At 43.8% G+C, this 18498-nt stretch overlaps 2 protein-coding genes across 11 annotated transcripts in view; one reads left to right on the top strand and one right to left on the bottom strand.

The window, feature by feature from the left end:
- Nucleotides 1-11887, top strand: part of JADE1 (jade family PHD finger 1) — a 58719-nt gene extending 46832 nt beyond the window's left edge. For all 6 annotated transcript variants that reach the window (XM_028102323.2, XM_028102320.2, XM_028102321.2 and 3 more), the window contains exons 10-11: nucleotides 4925-5042; nucleotides 8602-11887. In XM_028102323.2, the coding sequence (XP_027958124.1) occupies nucleotides 4925-5042; nucleotides 8602-9512 (1029 nt within the window). In that variant the 3' untranslated portion in view covers nucleotides 9513-11887. The remainder of the gene's footprint in view (nucleotides 1-4924; nucleotides 5043-8601) is intronic.
- SCLT1 (sodium channel and clathrin linker 1) overlaps nucleotides 3400-18498 on the bottom strand; it is a 202021-nt gene continuing 186922 nt past the window's right edge. The window contains exons 21-23 of one of the 5 annotated variants that reach the window (XR_015767774.1): nucleotides 7200-11666; nucleotides 5695-6032; nucleotides 3400-4850 (exon numbers count right to left, since the gene is read on the bottom strand). Coding sequence is in view for 1 of the 5 variants with exons in the window: in XM_088021038.1 (XP_087877164.1) it covers nucleotides 11574-11666 (93 nt within the window). In the remaining 4 variants the exon portion in view is untranslated. Of the gene's footprint in view, nucleotides 11667-18498 lie in introns of all 5 variants that reach the window. The other 4 variants (XR_015767775.1, XR_015767776.1, XR_015767773.1 and 1 more) reach the window with 4 other exon arrangements.

The raw sequence follows: 18498 nt of genomic DNA, 5'->3' as shown, positions 1-18498 counted from the left end.
GAGCCCATCCCTGCCTCTCTGGCGCACCTTCGTTTCTTGGCTAATTCACAGGGACGTTCCTGGTGCCGCCCCGGGGGAGAGCAGGCAGCGGGTGCCGATGTGTGTGCGTGAACTTAACGTACACATGCAGATCTATTCCTGAAGGTTCTCCTGGCAGTGAGGTGCTAAGCCATCACTGAGGCAGAGTATATATACTGTGCGTGTGTGCTCGTGTGTCCCTGTCCACGCGTGTCAGTGCCGGGGTGGGGCGGGCTAGCCGGCGCATCGGGCCGCCTCATCTGAGGGGCCCCGGGTAATGCTCAGTACACTACGTGAGCCCACGACTGGCTTGTGGACGTAGTGGCCGTTGGCTGCCTGGAGCCTCGGCTGATGGCACTTCCTTCAACTCTTGGCTGCTTTGTGCCTCCCCAGCTCTCCGTTACCTTTGGAGTCCCAGTCTGGACCTCCCTTCCTGCTACAGGAATAATTAGGAGCGGGCTGTCTTCCCTCCAGGGCCTCCTGTTCCCTGTAGTAGTTTCTGACTGAGGTTGCTAAATGGGGATGCGTCCTAGAGCACCTTCTGCGTCAACTCCCCTGACTGCCAGCTACGATTAAATTCATTAGTGCGCAGGAGCTGGGCCCCAAGCTCTCTGGCCTGAAGCTTCCTGCTCTGAAAGGCACCCAAGTGGCCTGAAACCGTTAATGCATCGCCCCCAAGCACCTCACTTATTAGCAGGGAGTGATTCACCTTCCTGGGAGATGATTGGAAATGAGAGTGTAGGCCAAGAGTAGGGATAAATCGGAGGAATGTTAAAGCCGAAAGATCCAGCTCTCACAGAGACCTGCGTGGCCCTGCTAAAGATGGCATAGGAGCGGAAGTATTAAGTGATCATTCGAGATCCTTTTAGTAGGAGACCCGAGTGCCTGAGGGCCAGCATGTTGTGACACCCCCTCCCTGACCGGGTTCCGATGGATTCCAGATTCAGGCCCAGGCGGAGGCAGGTGGGAGGAGGGTTTGTGAGGCTCTGTGCTGCCATACCCCCCCTGGTGGTGAGTGTAAAGAAGACCTCGCCTCAACCACATGTATGTGTGGCAGTTTTGTTAAGAGAGGAGAAAGGGATTCAGAAGGATAAACTGGAATCCTGGTGAGAAGCCATTATTCCCAGCCTGACGACCGCTGTACGTGGGGGTGCATGAGCTATGGAGTCAGATAGTCCTCAGGAGGGAGGACGAGAAGTCTAAATGTTTGGACTGTGTTTGTCTCACGATCACCACAGAATAAAAGTGTAGAAAATGCTTGTGGTGTACTAACTCTTTTCTGTACTTCAGTTACTCAGATTAACACGCACTTATAATTAAATTCTAAACATTTTTTTGGAGTCATCACTGTTGGTTTTTAAGTAGAATGATACTATTGATGTACGAGAAACAGGGAATAAATCAGGATTTTTGTGTGTGTGTGGCATTACTTACATTTATTTTATTAAAAGCCTAAGAGATTTTAGAGAATTTAGTGTCAGTTTAAAATGGGCTTATTTTAATGGAAAAAAAAAAGTTTTTCAGAATTTGCCATGAGGCCCACAATGGTGGTGGCTTAAAAAACATTGAAATCTTTGCTGTGCCCCTGAGAGCTGCACAGTGCTTTGTAATTATAGGCAATAAATATATCAGGGCAGGGGTGACCAGAACAAATCATAAATTACGTTGTTTTTCAATTTAGAGTTCGGCTCATAAACACGGTAGTAGTTCATAGCAGGTATGCAGAAGCCGTGAATACACGGGATTATAATCAAGGCTGTGGTCAATCCTAAACTGACAAATGAGTAGCCTTCATTAGAAATGAGAACAACTGATGAACGATGACGTTAATAGCTCTTTCTTGGAAATACACACCTCGGGGCATTACACACCTGGGTACAGTTCTGGATGGGAAAGTTAGGTGGCAGGAGTGCATTTTAGGAGGGTTTGGGAACCCCCATCTTTAAGAAGACACAATTGCTGATGTGTAGTCCATGGCTATGTCAAGTTCCCGGGGCCGCCACTTCACTCTGGTGGGATCCCTTTCCCCTAGATGTTGTCTTTTACAAGATGCAGTAAACATCAGTTCAGCAAGTGAGAACTTATAAACCTGCCCCCTCTGCACGTGTGGCTAGCTCATCCGAAGGGGGCCAGCTTGTGGGAGACTGTCCTACTCACCACTCAGTGGAATGGTCACCACTGAGAATCTGATGGAGGCTACAGTTGTCCCTGAACAAAAGGCATGTTGAGCTCTAGTGTGCGAACAGTGTTTGGGATTCAAGAAAACCCCTTGAGGCCATTCTTGGATTCCTGAGGGCAGTGGTTCTCAGAGTGTGGGCCCCAGTCAGCAGCAGCAACAGTACCTGGAAACTTAACAGAAGTGCCAAGTTTTGGACCCCACCTCTGACTCCAGAAACTGGGACAGGGGTTAGTGGCCAGCATTCTGTGTTTGAGGGTTCCCACGTGTTTGTTTGAGAATCACTGCTTTTGGGGAAATCCTGGCTCTGGTTTAGCATGGTGTGAGAGTGTACCCATGAACTTCTTTTTCTGGAAACTCCTTGCTGGCAGCTCGGAGAGGATGAAGCAGGGGAGGACGTTTGGTTGAGTGGCGCACGGGAAGGGCCAAGCAGGGCCTGTTTCCAGGGTCAAGCCCTCAGGCACGGCCGGGGTTGCTGGTGGAAGTTGTCCTGTGAGGGGTGCTTTGTGCATAAAGGAGGGAAGGTTTAGGGCACTCACTAGTCTAAATGTGGTCAGCTGGGCCTGGGTTATTCAGGGGTTGATTTGTCCCAATGAAAATCCACCCTGGCCTTAGCTTTTTGGGGTTCCAGGTAGAGGTTTCTCATCAGGATACGGGGGGAATAGAAGTGGAATTTTCCCACCTAGTGGCCATTGTGGGAGCCTTTCCTGGGGATAGTGGTTGAAGCTATCAGAATTAAATTTAAATAATGCAAAGTTCAGGTACCCTGGTTTTCCTAGTTTCTGTTTTCATGGATACTTTCAAGTCAGAGAGATCTAAGTATCTTGGCTGTACATCTGACTTGAATAGAGTAATAACCTCATCTGCTCCTAGGATGTCAGAATTTGTTTCTATTTCCTATTTCCAGAAGTCAGATTCCTTGATGTAAAAACTGTTGGCCAGAAGTTTTTAATCTGCAATACAGATCTAGGTCTTCCCTCTTCCTCTAACTGAGCTTTCACGCTTAAGCCCCCAGTCCCCCCCCCCCCCCCCCCCCCGCCGGAACAATACTTATCAAAGACAATAGCTTGTGAGCCACTTCATCCCCAAATTGGTCCGGATTTTTATAAAGGACATCTTCCTGGCCTGGAGCTCTGAGGCTGTCAGAACAGGCTCTAGCCAGGGTGAATTACACCAAAATAGTATTTACTCTGAGACAGGGAGAGTGATTTTCTTCTCAATTCTTTAATTCCAAGATTACACAGGCAAGCGCACACATGTGTATACATTAGGAAGAGCTGTCAGGAGGATCCTAAGTAGTCGGCGAGTTGATGAGGGTCAGCAGAAGCCTGACTGGGTGCTCCTGCGTTAGGCCCGGAAACTCTGCCATGATGCAAATGTGTGAGCCAGCCAGCCAGCCTGTTCCTGTCTATGCCTCCTGTCCTCTTGCAGACAAGACAGCCGTGAACATGGGACAAGGGCTGGAACGCTTAGGGTTCAGAAAGGACTGGAAACCTTCGGGGAGGTGCTTGCACAGAAGCCAAAAGTGCAGAGTCCTGTGTGTGGGGCTCGTTGCCATCCTTCCTTACGTAAGAGGTCGGGGACCCTTCAGCTTGTATGGTCAAGGTGGCAGGGAAAGGGGTCGCCCGCGCCTCCGGAAATGTTTTGAGGGGAGTGTCATCATGCCTGGGACAGAGGCCCTGTACTCCCACTGCTGAGCTGTTCTGGGGTTTTGGTCTTCATCTTCTGGAGAGGTTTAATTGTAGCTCTGGGGTGTTGCATTTGACATTTGAGTTTTCAGGCGCATGCAATCTAGTCCGGTTTCCCAGTAGGTTTGGGGACTGAGGATTTAAGGGCATTTATTGACTAGTCTGTTTTTGTATCAACTGGTCACAGGTGGCTTTAAAAATGGGGAACAAATTTAGGGGTCGATGAGTTAGTATTGGGTAGTGGGCATCTACGTGGGGTCACCAGTGACTGCAGTCAGATACAAAGTGGAGCTCTTAGCACTTGGGTCTTTTTAGTTTCTTACAAATGAATGTGGCAGTTGGGGGTGGTGATACAGGGAGTTGGACTTGAGATGTTGACAGCACGGCAATGGCAGAGCGAGGAGACTTCCTCGCTTTACGTCCTAGAGGAACACGTTAGCTACCGGTGAGCTCCACGCATTTCAGATACTGTCCAGTTGACAAAGAATTTTCCTTGGATTCTTGGTGCCCGTTTGGTCCTCTCGTGGGCTCGGTGCAGGCATAATTTTGGGCGGAGGGTGGGGGAGGGGTGCTCCTCTGATGGGCCTTGACACTGTGCTTCCCTAATTCCATCCTCAGGAGCTGCTTGATAAAGTGGCTTCTGAACTGCTCGAAGGCCTTCCATCATAGAATTCATGGGGAGCGGCTACGGAGGGGTGGTAAGCAGAGTCCTTGGTCAAGAGGTGGTACGTCTGGACTTGGACCCCAGTGGTCTTCTCTGCTGGGATGAGCCTCCGGCTGGGTGTGATGGAGGAGGCAGGGCTTTCGTTTGAGGTCCCCCTCCAATCTCTCTTCCACGTTGCTGCTGCCTCCATGGAGGGGTGTGTGTGGAATCCTAGTTAGCAGCCCAAAAGTAGTTGAGAGATGGGATAAAATGTTGAAGTACACCTTGATTTCAGATGTCACTCATGGCCCTAGGAGGACACAATCTCGGGTAAAGAACAAAACACCAAAGTACCATTAATGTGTTGCTTACTTAGCGTCTTTATTCTCTACGTTCTAGGTTCGGAACCTCACTTACATGGTGACCCGCAGGGAAAAGATTAAGCGGTCTGTGTGCAAAGTCCAGGAACAGATATTCAATCTTTACACTAAGCTCTTGGAGCAAGAAAGAGTTTCAGGTATGCATTAAGCTCTTGTAGGGCAAACAATAGTGCAGGGGTTTGTAAGCCTTCACGTTCTGGGAAGGAAAAAAATAAGTTTCTTTAATTTTCTTTTATGTATGCTACAGGAGAAATCTGAGAAGCACAGACTTTCCTATTCAAGGAAAATCTTTGGGCATCTGAAGCGTCACGATATAGGGCAAAGGGCTTTGAATTTGACCCCAGATAGGGGTTGAACCCCATATCCCCTGCTTACAGGCCAAACACAAGGAAAGGAAGCCCAAGTTTTCGGAGCCTCCCCCACTTCCTCCTGTGTAACGTGAGGACGATCTCTCAGGCTTCCTACTGGGAGCTCTTGTGAGACTCGAATGAAACAGCAACTTCTCTAGTGTGTTGCAAAGCACTGGATAAATGTAAAGTGTCATGGGGATACCTACAGAGGCTTACAGATTACCTAGTCTTTGGATCTACCTGTAACGTGCGGTAAATAAGATATGTTAAGGCTGTGTGCTTAAGACACATCCATGTTGAGATAACATTCACAGTGGACGTTTTGGTGTAGGTGGAAGCGTGGATATTTTTGAAATTCAGCACCAAGTGTTTATTTAGTGCCTTCTCTTTTACATTGCTCTGGGCTAGGCAGAGTGAAAAAGGAAACTAAGCTACATACTTCCTCCATTCTGGAGAGCACATCCGTTACTTGGAGGCGGGGTGCACAGTAGGGCAAGTCCTTGAACCTCTCTGGGACTCTCGATCTGTAAGAGGGGGCTGGGTTCAGAATCCTGACCTCTCACAGGGCTCTGAGCACCGACATTCTCTGAGTGTGAATCCTGCAGAGCAGGCATTGGGAGGCTCTCAGGGAAGGAGATCCGCTGAGTGGAGTGGGCAGGTCTCGAGTCTTCGGGAGCCAGTCTCTGTGGCCCTGCCCTGCCCCGGTCAGCACGTGCCTCGTGTGGCCACAGAAGGCCTCCTTTTCCTGCTTCTGTGGCTTTTTGTCTCTGTAGATGACTGACACATAGAAACAACAGAGAAGTGGTTATAACCTGTTATATTGGAATCCAAATTCTGGTTTACCTAAAACTAACCAGATGTATGGAACTAGACGTAAACTGGTCAGCTGAACAAAGGGAAACAAGCTTTAGGGAGTTTTGAATGATATTCTTGAGGTGTTACATAGTTAATACTAATGGCATTAACTTACTAATGTTCTCCTAGGTATTTTCTTCCTGAGAAGAAATATTTTCCAGATGTATCATTAGCTAGAGTTTACGGTTGTAAAACTTAAAATAAATTTTTGTAAGTAGGGTTCAGAAGTGAAAGAAAGCAGCTTGATTCAGATTGTTTCAAGTGAACTTCTTTCATTCGTTATTCCTACTTGAGTGCAAATAAACGGGACCTGTTTTATCCCTTGCCTTTGTGGCCTCCTGTCACCAGCCCACGGGGGAGGCCGCCTGCAGCGCCGCCAGAGCGAGTGCTGCTGATGAGCGGGATCGCTAATGCGCCTTGTGCCATTGGCGGGCTTTCTGTGACTCTTGTGAAGTTGTTCTGTAATGAGTGATTACTTCTAAAAATAAGCTGTAAAGAGCATTTTCATCTGATTTCACTTAAGAGTCATTTTTCATGGATATTGCCGGCAGCTTTTTGCATTTCATGGCTGAGGTTTTTACTTGGGTTAAGTGATTGAGATTCTTAACCAGGTTAGGAAGTGTTTTGCGTAACACAGCTGTAATGAAATCCTGCTCTTCCGGAAAAGGTAAACAAACCCTCCCTCCCCTCTGAGATACGAACCATACTAAGTGTGAGGGGTTGAAAGCAACATTAATCTTCCTGCAGGCTGCCACAGGGAGTGCAGTGGAAACCCTTTCGGATGCCACCCCCCACCCCGTTTTTCCAGTTTTAGACTTTCAGTTGTGTTTTTACTCATGCCCCAAGAGGATCTCCTGTCTTGTAAGATAGATGGTTGCAGGTGAGGAGGAGATGGCCACGAGTTAGACGTGTCGGTCAGGGTCCGTGGTTTAGATGTGTGTGTGAAGCTGAGAATGGGCAGGGCCATTCTGCTGGATAAGCGTGTCCTCGGTGGGGACAGTGCTTCCAGGTCATGAGTCTGAGGCTTTTCAGAGACATGGATCCCAGGCAGATGGAAATCGGGGTTTAGAAAATGTCAGTCCCTCTTACCTTTGTTTTCCCACAGTAGGTGACTGAGGAAGAGAAATAGAAGTGTGGCGTGAAGGTTGACCCTAAGGTTTGATCCTTGAGAAAGCGGGTGTCCCCGGCCCAGCAGACTGTAGAACCCCCTCCCCCGTGGCGTCCACTGGCACTTTCATGTTCGGAGCTGCTTCCTCTGCTCTGTTCACGTGCGGTGTCCACGTCTGTGGAGCAGGGAGGTCTCGTCCGGGCTCCTGCGTGGCAGAGCCTTGTTTTCCTGGTGGTTTATACCTTATGGGAGACAGAACATGAAAACAGCTCTTTATAGATGTCCTGGAGGCTCTTACAGAAACGTGGTCCTTGTGATAACCTCCAGTGTGTTATGAATTCACTCAGTGTTTTTCACACTGAGGGTTATGATTCATTAGTTGGTTGTGAGATGAATTTGGTGGGTCACCACCAGCATTAAAAGCAAATGACATGTCAGTGCCACATCACATGGAGAAGGCTAATATGGTTTCATGAAATGTGAGCTCTTACCGGGTTACATTGTGAAATTTAGTTGTGATTTGCAGCAAAAATGTTCACAAAACACTATTTTACCTTCTCCTCACGTTGGATGACAATTCAGTTTAATTCCACAAATAGGCTTTGTATATAATTTTAAAAGACATTTACTATGTGTCAAGAATGATTTTAAACACCTTTCTTTCTCATTTCATGTATTTACAGTTATTTATCCTCAGCATAGCCCCCTGGGAGTATGTTTACTTTGGAGAAAGAAACTCTAAAGATTTTCATGTATTTATTTATTTATTTGAGAGAGCGTGAGTGCAAGAGAGCACGCAAGGGGGAGGGGCAGAGGCAGAGAGAGACTCTCAAGCCGACTCCACGCTGACGCAAGGCTCAATCCCATGACCCGGAGATCACGACCTGGGCTGAAAAGCAAGAGTCGGACGCTTAACCGACTGAGCCAGCCAGGTGCCCCTGGAAAAGGAAACTTTAAAGCCCTAGTCGCTGCCCTTGTGGTGCTCTCAGTCTTGTTGGGGAGGCAGGTACCTAACCAGGTGCAGGGGCAGAGGCAGTGCTTTTGACCAGGAGGATTCTGCGTGGATTCCTCTTTGAAAATCAGATCACTTATTTTGTTTGAAGGAAAATGGTTTTCTTGGAAAGATGTCTCATGAAAACTTTGGTGAGCTTCAGCTATTTTAGAAAATAGAGCATATTAATTTGAGTCTGCAGACTGAATGCAGATTCTCAAGGCATTTATTTTTTTTTATAAATTTTTGTATAAATTTTTTTAGACTGGGTGGTTGTATGTAGTCCTGTTGGGTGGGAAGTTTGCATTAATAGGGCCATGCTAAGATCTAGAATTTTATATTTATGGATGTGCTTCTGTAATTTTTCTTCCTCTGTGGTTGTATGTTCATAGGTGTGCCTTCTTCTTCCTGCTCCTCCTCCTCACTGGAAAACATGCTTTTGTTTAACAGCCCTTCTGTGGGCCCTGATGCTCCCAAGATAGAGGACTTGAAGTGGCATTCTGCGTTCTTCAGGAAGCAAATGGGTACTTCCTTGGTTCACTCGCTGAAAAAGCCCCATAAACGAGATCCATTGCAGAACAGCACTGGGAGCAGAGGCAAAGCCCTCCTGAAGCAGCCGGACCTGTGTGCGAGAAGGGAGGGGATGGTGGTCCCAGAGAGCTTTTTGAGTTTTGAAAAGACCTTTGCAGAAGCACGTCTCATATCAGCACAACAGAAAAACGGGGTGGTGATGCCAGACCATGGGGACAGAAGAGACCATCGTTTTCATTGTGATCTCAGTAAGGGAGACTTAAAGGACAGACCTTGTAAACAGAGTCACAAGCCTCTCAGGTCCACAGACGTGTCCCAGAGGCACCTGGACAACACCAGAGCTGCCGCCTCCCCGGGAGCGGGGCAGTCAGCACCTGGCATGAGGAAGGAGCTAGTGCCCAAGTGCAACGGCTCCCTCATCAAAGTAAACTATAACCAGACTGCAGTCCAAGTGCCTACAACGCCTGCCAGCCCAGTGAAAAACTGGGGAGGATTCCGGATTCCAAAGAAGGGGGAACGGCAGCAGCAGGGAGAGGCCCATGAGGGCGCCTGCCACCAGCACTCAGACTACCCCTATTTGGGCTTAGGCCGAGTTCCAGCCAAGGAAAGGGCAAAAAACAAATTAAAATCTGACAATGAGAACGACGGGTATGTCCCTGACGTAGAGATGAGTGACTCAGAGAGTGAGGCATCAGAAAAGAAATGTATACACGCCAGCAGCACCATCAGCCGGAGGACAGACATTATCAGGAGAAGCATTTTGGCCTCTTGATGAAACCGAGATGGCGTGGGAGCGCGGCGGGCTTGTCGTGGAATTGCTAGACCAGAGCTCTGACGTGGGGGACGAGCAGAACCCCATCACTCCTGAGCTACGCAAACACATTTACTTGCAAGTCAGATTGAATTTTTTTTCCCCAGAGTCATTTATAAATCGTTGTGAGAAGTGTGTTATTGGCAACTTGTTGAGGAAACACAAGAGTAGATTGTAACCGTCAGACACTAAGACCAGAGGCCGAATTAAACACTAAAATAAGAATGAATGAAATAAGTCTTAAGAGAGGGCGAGGCTTCCGGAAGCCTCCTGAGTTTGTATTGCCCTCTGTATTCTTCCCAAAGCACAAACTCTTGGTTACCTGAATATGCGGAATCAGATGCAGTTCTTGAGAAACCCTCACGTACCACTTAATGGCCCATAAAACTTACTTTCTAGGACTGTGGTAGATGTTGAAGTCGTATTTATACTTTGGCCCACAAGGCTGTTTTGTTGCATTGTAGTTAGAGGCAGCAAGCTCCGAAGCTTCAGTAACTCTAGGGAGTTCGTGTACATTAGAACAGCACATGGGGAAGAGAGGATTTAGAAAAAGGTCAGTACTTGAAGATCTGAAGGGGCAGGGCGGAGCTGCTGCAGCTTGCAGATTTAGGGTCCGTGTAGCAAGGTCCCATTGCCTGAAGCACTGGAGTATGTTGTGGGTATGGGACTGGTGGAGAGTGAAGCCATTAGAAAGTTCTGTGAGAAAGGGCAGTTGGTCCCGTTTTTACCAGGCCTCTTGACCTTCCTCCTCCCTAACCACTGCCTATAGGCCAGCTTGGGGTCTCCCTGGCCTTTGGCAATACCTGGCCATCTGGCTTCCAACGATACTAATGGCTATTCCAAGTTCAAGCGATGAACTTCCAGACTCTGGTGACATACTTCCCAGAGCCAACCACTAGTGCATATGTTGGGGAATCTGGGCTTCCAGCATGAACGGATTCCTTAAGAAAAAGGAAAAGAAAAAAAAAAAAGCAAAAAAAACCTAATAGGTTATATTTTAAAAACAATAGAAAGGCAATAAGTTGCGATAACCTCTTACCTTTAACCAAGGTTATACGGGAAAGAGACTAAAGTGTAATAGGTTTCCTGGAGTCAGAGTTCTAAGCTCCAATTCGTAACTTGGACTTTCTAATTGCAAATGGCAATAACTAGTAAGTTATCAGCAATAATGAATTTAGCATTAAATTTGAGTACAAATGTTCTGTTTTTGCACTCACTGTAGTGCGTATGTATTAAGACAGTGGATAGTGTTAAGGTCCTGTTAATTTTCTTTGGAATTCAATGTAGTTGTGAATCAAACTTAAGAGAAGGAAAGTTTAAATAGCAATGAAATTTAGAATTATGGGCACTTGGAACAAGCCCAACTTCCCCTAAATTATCCTTAGTTTGTTAATACCAGTATTCAGATTCCTGATTCATTTATACATCTGTTTCCATGTGGCAGGGACATTCTGATACTTAACGAGTGATGCTTTGAGTTCTGTAGTTACCTTTCAAGTCTTCCAGGTGATTGTCAACAGCAAAAAAGGCTTATTGAATTCCATCTTGCTATGCAAGTTTTATCGGATGATCAAATAGTAGATCTGATGCATCCCCATTGTATGTATGACATTTTCAAACCAAGTCTTAACTTTTCGAATACATTTTAGTAGCTAATTCAGGGGAGGGGAAAGAATGACCCAGGTTTTTAGATTGACTATTTTTGAGCTATGGGGCTCATTCTGAAAGACTGCTGTCCAGATAAGCTGTTGCTACAGATACTAGGAGTTTCTTAATGAATCCAAGGTGTACATTGACTCATAGCATAATTTAAAAATCAGATTTTTTGCATATGAGCAAAAACCTTTTTGCTGGATACAGAAGAAGGTGGACACTTTTTACAGTTACCTTTTGATCACAGCAACAGCTCTGGGTGAGAGTAGAATATATAGAGGGGTAATCTGTCAAGCCATAGAAAGAAAATCTAAATTTTAGTAAGTATATGACCTCTCACCATTTTAAGAGGTACCAGATTCATTTGCACTATTTAGGAATGCTAGTTTTGTGCAAAAATAATGCCTTACCTGTTTTTTCCCCACATTTAGGTTGAAAAGCTTTCAAACGTTCCAAGTTATGCTGAACCAAAAAAAACAAAACAAAAAAAAATAAAAACCCACACAAAAACAAAACACAAAAATAAAAAGCCCACACTTTTTATTCCTGCTTTGAAATGCAAATGGTATAGAGCACGGTTTCTCTGACAGTGTAATGATAGCTTTGGAAGTTAGTTCACGTCCTGCTGGGACCTCTGTATGAGGCGGCCGTCCGCAGCACCCACACACCCCACCCACCCCACCCACCCCACCCACCCCACCCACTTGCACTCTCTTCAGGATGAGCCATTCGCTCTGCTTTTCGTTTCTTTTCTTTGAAGCTTTATTTTTCCTTGTGCATCCTGACCAAGAAATATCTTTGATTATGATCAATGTATTATGTCAAAATGTAGGCTAGTTAAACTTTTGTAAAGTTGCCTGGAATGTCATTTGTTAGGTTATAAACACAAAATCGAAATGAAGGGTTCTATGTGTTGTGTACAAATCTTAATTATTTTGAAATGGACAAACGTCATTACATTTGTAACCTTGTACAGAGGATTTTTCACTATGTGCCTAGCTTGGTGTCCATTCAGCTAAAATTGGAAAAAAAGGTGCATGAAGAGTTAAAAAAAATCAGAAATTAAACAAAGTATATGTAGAGATGACTATTTTATATTACATGGCCCAATCCTGTATTTATTTCTACCCCCTTTTTGAAAGTATTTATAAAACTAGTTGAGGACAGCTGTATTTTTTTGTTGAACTATTTAGTAGAATTTGTGCCTTTTTGTCTGTATGTGAATAAATGCTGTACATTTTGCAATACATTTTTAAGTGTCTTTTGAAATCTGATTTTGCCAAGTATTTGAAGATGTAGATGACATAGTGGTCCTGCGTGGGTGTGTATGTATGTCGACTGTCTCATGGTTTAGGAAGGAGCACTGTTGTAGGGACAGAACGAGATTGTGGAAGAGCACAGATTCACTGGGTTGCTGTCTGGCTCCACTGTGATGGTGAGGCACTGTAAAATGATAATGGTTCGATTTTTAGTCTTCCCCACCTGGAGTTCTTTCCAGAATACAATTTTTGATCTGAAAGTAACCTGTTGTTGAGTCTAAGCAACTTAGACTGCAGGGTCAGGGAGACCTGGGTTTAAAGGCTGAACTGCAGCTTATCAGCCATGTGACCTTTGCCAAGTCACTCACCCAGCATAAGCCTCCATCTTCCCTTCTGTAAAAAAAGATTACATCCCACTGCCTTTACGGGGGTTACTGTGATATTTCAAGCAAGTTCATAAACATCTAAAGCATGCAGTAGGCATTTAGTAAATGACAGACTGTGAGTAGGAACAAGGCCTTGATTTCTCCAACATGTTGACCGGTGAGCCTTCTGAGGCAAGAAATGTTATTCCTGAATGACAGGAAGACTTTAAGTTCCTTCAGAAATAATTTTTCAAAGGGTAGTTTCATTAAATGCTGTCTTTTGATCACAGAATTCTGCAACACTAGGACAAAGAAGAGATCTCTGCGTTTCACAAAGGAGGTAGGTCCAAGATTACAACAGTAAGCATTGGCAGAACTGGGCCTAGACCCTAGTTCTAATTTCTGGTTTTGTTTTCCCGGCCCGAAACAGTCTTTATTTAACCACTACAGGCAGAAATTAGCATAGAATGAAACACACCTTCCTTTATAGTGGGAACAGCAAAGCTGCTATGGGTTTACAGTCTGCATTCTCTTGTAGATTATAAGCCACAACAGGGTGGTGTTACTGTCCCTAATTTATAATTTTTGTAAAATCTTGGCCAGTTTTGTTTTAAAATATGAATTGTTCATACATTTGGCTAAAAGCTTGTTTATTTCTCCTTGTTCCTCCTTTGTGACTACTTATTTCCATGTTGCTTGCTCTGAGTAAGACCCCAGAGAGAAATAACTGTGGTTCTTCCTGCAAGGTCTTAAGTTGAATAACCACAATAGTTCCCCGGGGAAATTAAGTCCCCAGGAGCCCAAGGAAGGGCCTATCATTGGCAGTTCTGCAATATGTGATGGGAAATGTGGCACCAGGGACTCGTGTTCATGTTTTTACCCAGATCACTTAGAAAACAGATTCTACCTTTGAAACATTAGCCATCTGCAGCAAACTTTGCCATTAACTTCAAGATTGAAATCTTCAGTATGATTTCCCTTTAATGCTCAGAACTGCATTAGATGGTGTGTTCTAGTCTGGGGTTGAAGAGAAGATTGCCTGGTCATTGAAAATTTTAAAGCAAATCTGTTTATCAACTTGCTTGACTTCAGCTACTGTCTGCTGCAGAGTCTGAGGTCTGTGCCGTCCAGCTCTTCTGAGTCCTCATGGGCTGCCTACTGGGCGTCTCCTCCTGGTTGTAGGCGGGCGCTGGAGACCGTGGGGCTCGTCCACTTCCCTGTCCTGCCTAGAAAAGGTCATCCATGCCTGAAACCTGGGGTCACCTGGGAGTCCGTCCTTGAACTCCCACAGCCACACGGTGAGCCAGGTCTCTGTATCCCACTTCAGTATTTTTCACTATTCTCAATCCCACTACTACCTGCCGCGTAGTTCAAGCCTCATCATTTCTTGCCTGGATTATAGCAGCAGCCTTTTCCCTGTTTCCTCGACTCAAGTCTTGCTGAAATTTATACCTCCCTCTCCCCGCCCCCAGTAGCTACAGCCTTGACAATGCCATCTCGGTAGTGAAAACCTGCAATAAAAACGGATTCTGTCATTCCGCTTAGCCTTCGGGGGACCCTTCAGACTTCTGAAGATAATTACAAGGGTTTATGGAATGGCAGACACTGGTCTGTATTTTATGCATTAATCTTTGCTTAATTTGCTTAACCCTCACAATGTGAGGTGGGCACCACTAATTTGCAGATGAGGAAACTGAGGCACAGAAATGAAGTAATTTGCGCAAGGTCAGTTGGTGGGAGAGCTGGGAGTTAATCTCAGCCAGGCTGCAACTGAATTCCCTGGGCTCTACTGCCTCTCAGAATATAAAAATAGTTCACATCAAATAGTTCGTGTGTTCTTGAGTATACTGAGGATTATACATGTGAACTTCAGTTCAATGAATTTCTACAAGGTAAAGCTAATAATGTTGGCTTAAAACATTATGTTCATGTACCAGTTGAATGACTGGACATAACCTAATGGATAATGAGCAGCCTGATCGGCATGTGGTCAGTCCCTGCCTTCTAGGGAGAATGGAATTGGTTTCATTTCATATACATTTATGTAACACACACACACACACACACACACACACACATATTTACAGATAAAATATATGCATATAGGATCCAGGAAAATAACACTGCCATCAAAAACTTAATTCTCCTGATGCCCTAACACATGGTTTGGAAAGTTAAAGAGAATTATTTAAAAGTACATAGTTTCTTGATAATGAATCCGGAATTAAGACTAATGTCTTCAGACTTTAGACTGATGCTATGCAAAATCTTTAGTATTTTTGTGATATAAAGTACAATAAGTCTGGTTAGTTTTTAGAAATAAGTCGTCACTTCTCAGTCTTTTGGCTTGGATCAAGTGTAGAAATGAATAGATCAAGCAATGCCAAATTAAATAGCAAAGATAAAAGAAAAACATGTGTCATTCCTAATGTATCACTAGTGTATCCTGACATTCTCACTACTGCTTGGCTTACATATGGCTGTTTGAAATAGTGCATTTATAATTATGGGTTAATTATGGTTATTTTACCCACTGATCTGGCTGATGGTTCTAATTTCAGGATTATTACCAGTGTGATACAATTTGTTTATGAAGCAAATCTTTTTCTTTGGTGTCTCCCTCCCCCATGTAGCAGCCTCAAAGGGCACTTTCCTTCTTCTCTCGCTAATTATGGCTCTGCTCCAGCTTTCCTGTTTGAATTGTTTGAGCTTCTCTTTTTCAGATTAAATCCCTGTGATCATATCTTTGCCTCAACTAGTTCCAAGCACTTACTCAAAGTGAGTAAATACACTTCTCAAACATCATGCTTTAAAATACCATGCTTGTTTTGACATAAGAAATCATACAATATTTTATCAACTACTTTATAATTGCTAAACTTATTTATGACTTTTGGATACATATGATACTTTTGGGTGAAATTGTTACCACTCATTCAAGAAATCTGGAAATCTTCAGAAAAGATTGCATTACATAGAAAACTTAGGAAACGCATCTTCCTACCTAGTAGGATTTGGTAATTTTTTCAAACCTTGAAAAGAAATTGGCCATAACCAAAAAGTCAAGTAACTTTAGTGGAAAACAGAGATCTAAGCAAAGGAAGTTAGAATAACCTCTTTTGAAGGTTTTTAGATTTCTTTAGGGGGTGATAACAATTTCACCCCAAAAAAGTATATTTACCAAAAAATCATAAATATGTTAAATTGTGTTTAACAATTGTAAAGTGGTTGATATCCTATTGTATGATTTCCTGTGTTAAAACAAGCATGGTATTCAACATGATGTTTGAAAGGCATTTTTTTACTTTGAGTACTTAGGACTAGTTGAGGCAAGTTGCTTAACTTTTATAATACCTTGTATCTTTGGAAAGGGAAGGATAAAACCTAACCAGCAGGTCTGCTGAATTCTAAGAGGTAATAAATGCAAAATGCCAGCACCTATCTTACATATGACAGGTGCTCAATAAATAGATAGTAGTCATACAGATCAGCATGATCACTGTAGATCCAGGGAAAGATTCCCCAATGCATTCTTTTGGTTACTTGTAGAAACATGATTATAACTTTTCCCATTCTCTTTTATCCCCTATAGTTTATATGAAAGGAGATGCTAGTCTCATATTTTTAATTTTCACAAATCTTAGTGCTAACAGATTTTCTATGCACCACATTTTGCTCTGATTTTTTTAATTCTTTGAAAATAGGATGAAAATATTGAATGAAAATTTCCATGATGCTATATTAAAAGCTTCAAGGGTTTTAAATACACATAAAAAAACCCCAGTGATTACTAGGCTGCTACATGGATCTACTAAAAAGAAATATCTGGGGGCACCCAGGTGGCTCAGTCGGTTGAGTGGCTGACTCTTGATTTCGGCTCAGGTCATAGTCTCAGCCCCGAGTGGGGCTCTGTGCTCAGCATGGAGTCGGCTTCTCTCCCTCTCAAATAAATAAATAAATCCTAAAAAAAGAAATCTGACTACGTTTTCTTCTTAGGATTACTAGATTAGATCTGGAAAGTATGACAGTTGTGGCATAAAGGAACTTTTGCTGGACAGAATGCTGGGTCTTCCTTGATGCTTTTGTGATGGTGAAGCAGCAGTAAATGGGCCAGATTAAAAACGGGCTGAAATGACCAGGCCCTATGGATCCTGATTAATTATCCATTATGGGATCTGGTGGTTGGTGTGTTCTAAGAGACCAACTGTACTCACATCTGTCTAGGTCTCCTCTTTCTCATGCTTATCATGAAAATATGGGTGGTATGTTTACCAAATTGATAGATGGCATTGCTATAAATAAAAAGTTGTCAGTGATACAAGATACATAGCACTAAAACAAAATAAGGCAGACACGGTCCCTATGCTTATAAGTAACAAACTGGATGACAGAATTGGAGCTAAAAGGACCTCAGCAGCACCCTGTAATGACATAATAAAATTTAAAAGGGATGGATGACCAGTCTGGCTTTTGGGGCGAAGATATGGCTTAGCAACAAAAGTTCTGGAAAAGGCTTTAAGATTTGAGTCAACAATATGCTCAATATCTCCAACAGTGAAATTCAAATTCTCTAAAAAAGTGAACATGATTTTAAGCTGCATTAATGGAAGTGCACACTCTAGAATAGTAATTTTCTTTTTTCTCATTCCAAATACCAATGAGAAATTATGTGTACATTTCCATGAATCACTAACTATAGTAAACTCCCAAAGCATGCTTCCCTAAGAGACTGTGTCAGACTGTTCTTGGGGTTGGGAAAAGGGGAAGGGTATGTAGTTTGAACCATACCCTTGCCCTGGAGATTCTAATACATTGTCTTCCCCACACTCAGGTAGCTACCACTTACCCTCTCCCCACCTCTCTGTCATAATCTAGAACAAGGGAATAGTTTTTTTACACCCTGAATATAATTTTTGGTTTTGGTCATAAGACTGATGCATCGTAAGCATACCTGGTGTAAAGCAGGTGCTCATAAGTATTTATTGAATGAATGAAGCAGGATATATGAAGATTGGAGGACTTTCAGAAGCCAGTGCCTGGTTGGCAAAAGGACTCAAAACCAAGTCCTCTGAGGAAATGTAGATGTCTGCTAAGTGCAAGGAGAATGTGATGATTATTTTCTAAAGACCAAAGACCTGCCACATGTAAGATGGCTTAGACTCTGTTGCACAAGGTAGAACTAAGGCAGAAAGACACATCTCAGTTTGATGTAAGGAAGAACTTTCTAATGGTCAAAACTGTTGTAAAGTGGGGACTGGGCCAGCTCCAGGAGAGTACCCCTATCCCCTCCACCCCAGTGAATTTCAACAGCGGTGTCCAATAACAGCAATTTGTTTTCTAAAAATAGTGAACTTTAAGAATGTGTATTTAGAAAGAAATAAACTAGAGAAGATTCAAAGTCAGTTCCATAATGTTATTCTCATATGCTTAAAATTCCAGTCTACTTTTTCAGTGGCAGAAACAAGAGTGGTGTTAAAGCTAGTACATGGGAGTGTCTACAGAAAAGTGGGGCACATGAGCATGTTTTGTGCTGAACCCTTGGGCTACAAGACCACTTCCTCAGTGTAGATTGTTTCCTTGGTAGCTGGGTGAGCGCCAGTGTTGAAAAAAATTAAAGATGCCTTCCCACCCATCCTATGATTTTTCTTATTTAAGTAGATACATATTTAG

The sequence above is a fragment of the Eumetopias jubatus genome, unplaced genomic scaffold (assembly GCF_037043125.1).
Source record: "Eumetopias jubatus isolate StellerSeaLion01/CBP00866 unplaced genomic scaffold, mEumJub1_p1.0 scaffold_2, whole genome shotgun sequence".
In the NCBI taxonomy this organism is placed as follows: Eukaryota; Metazoa; Chordata; class Mammalia; order Carnivora; family Otariidae; genus Eumetopias; species Eumetopias jubatus.
This window is presented reverse-complemented; position numbering and strand designations above follow the sequence as displayed.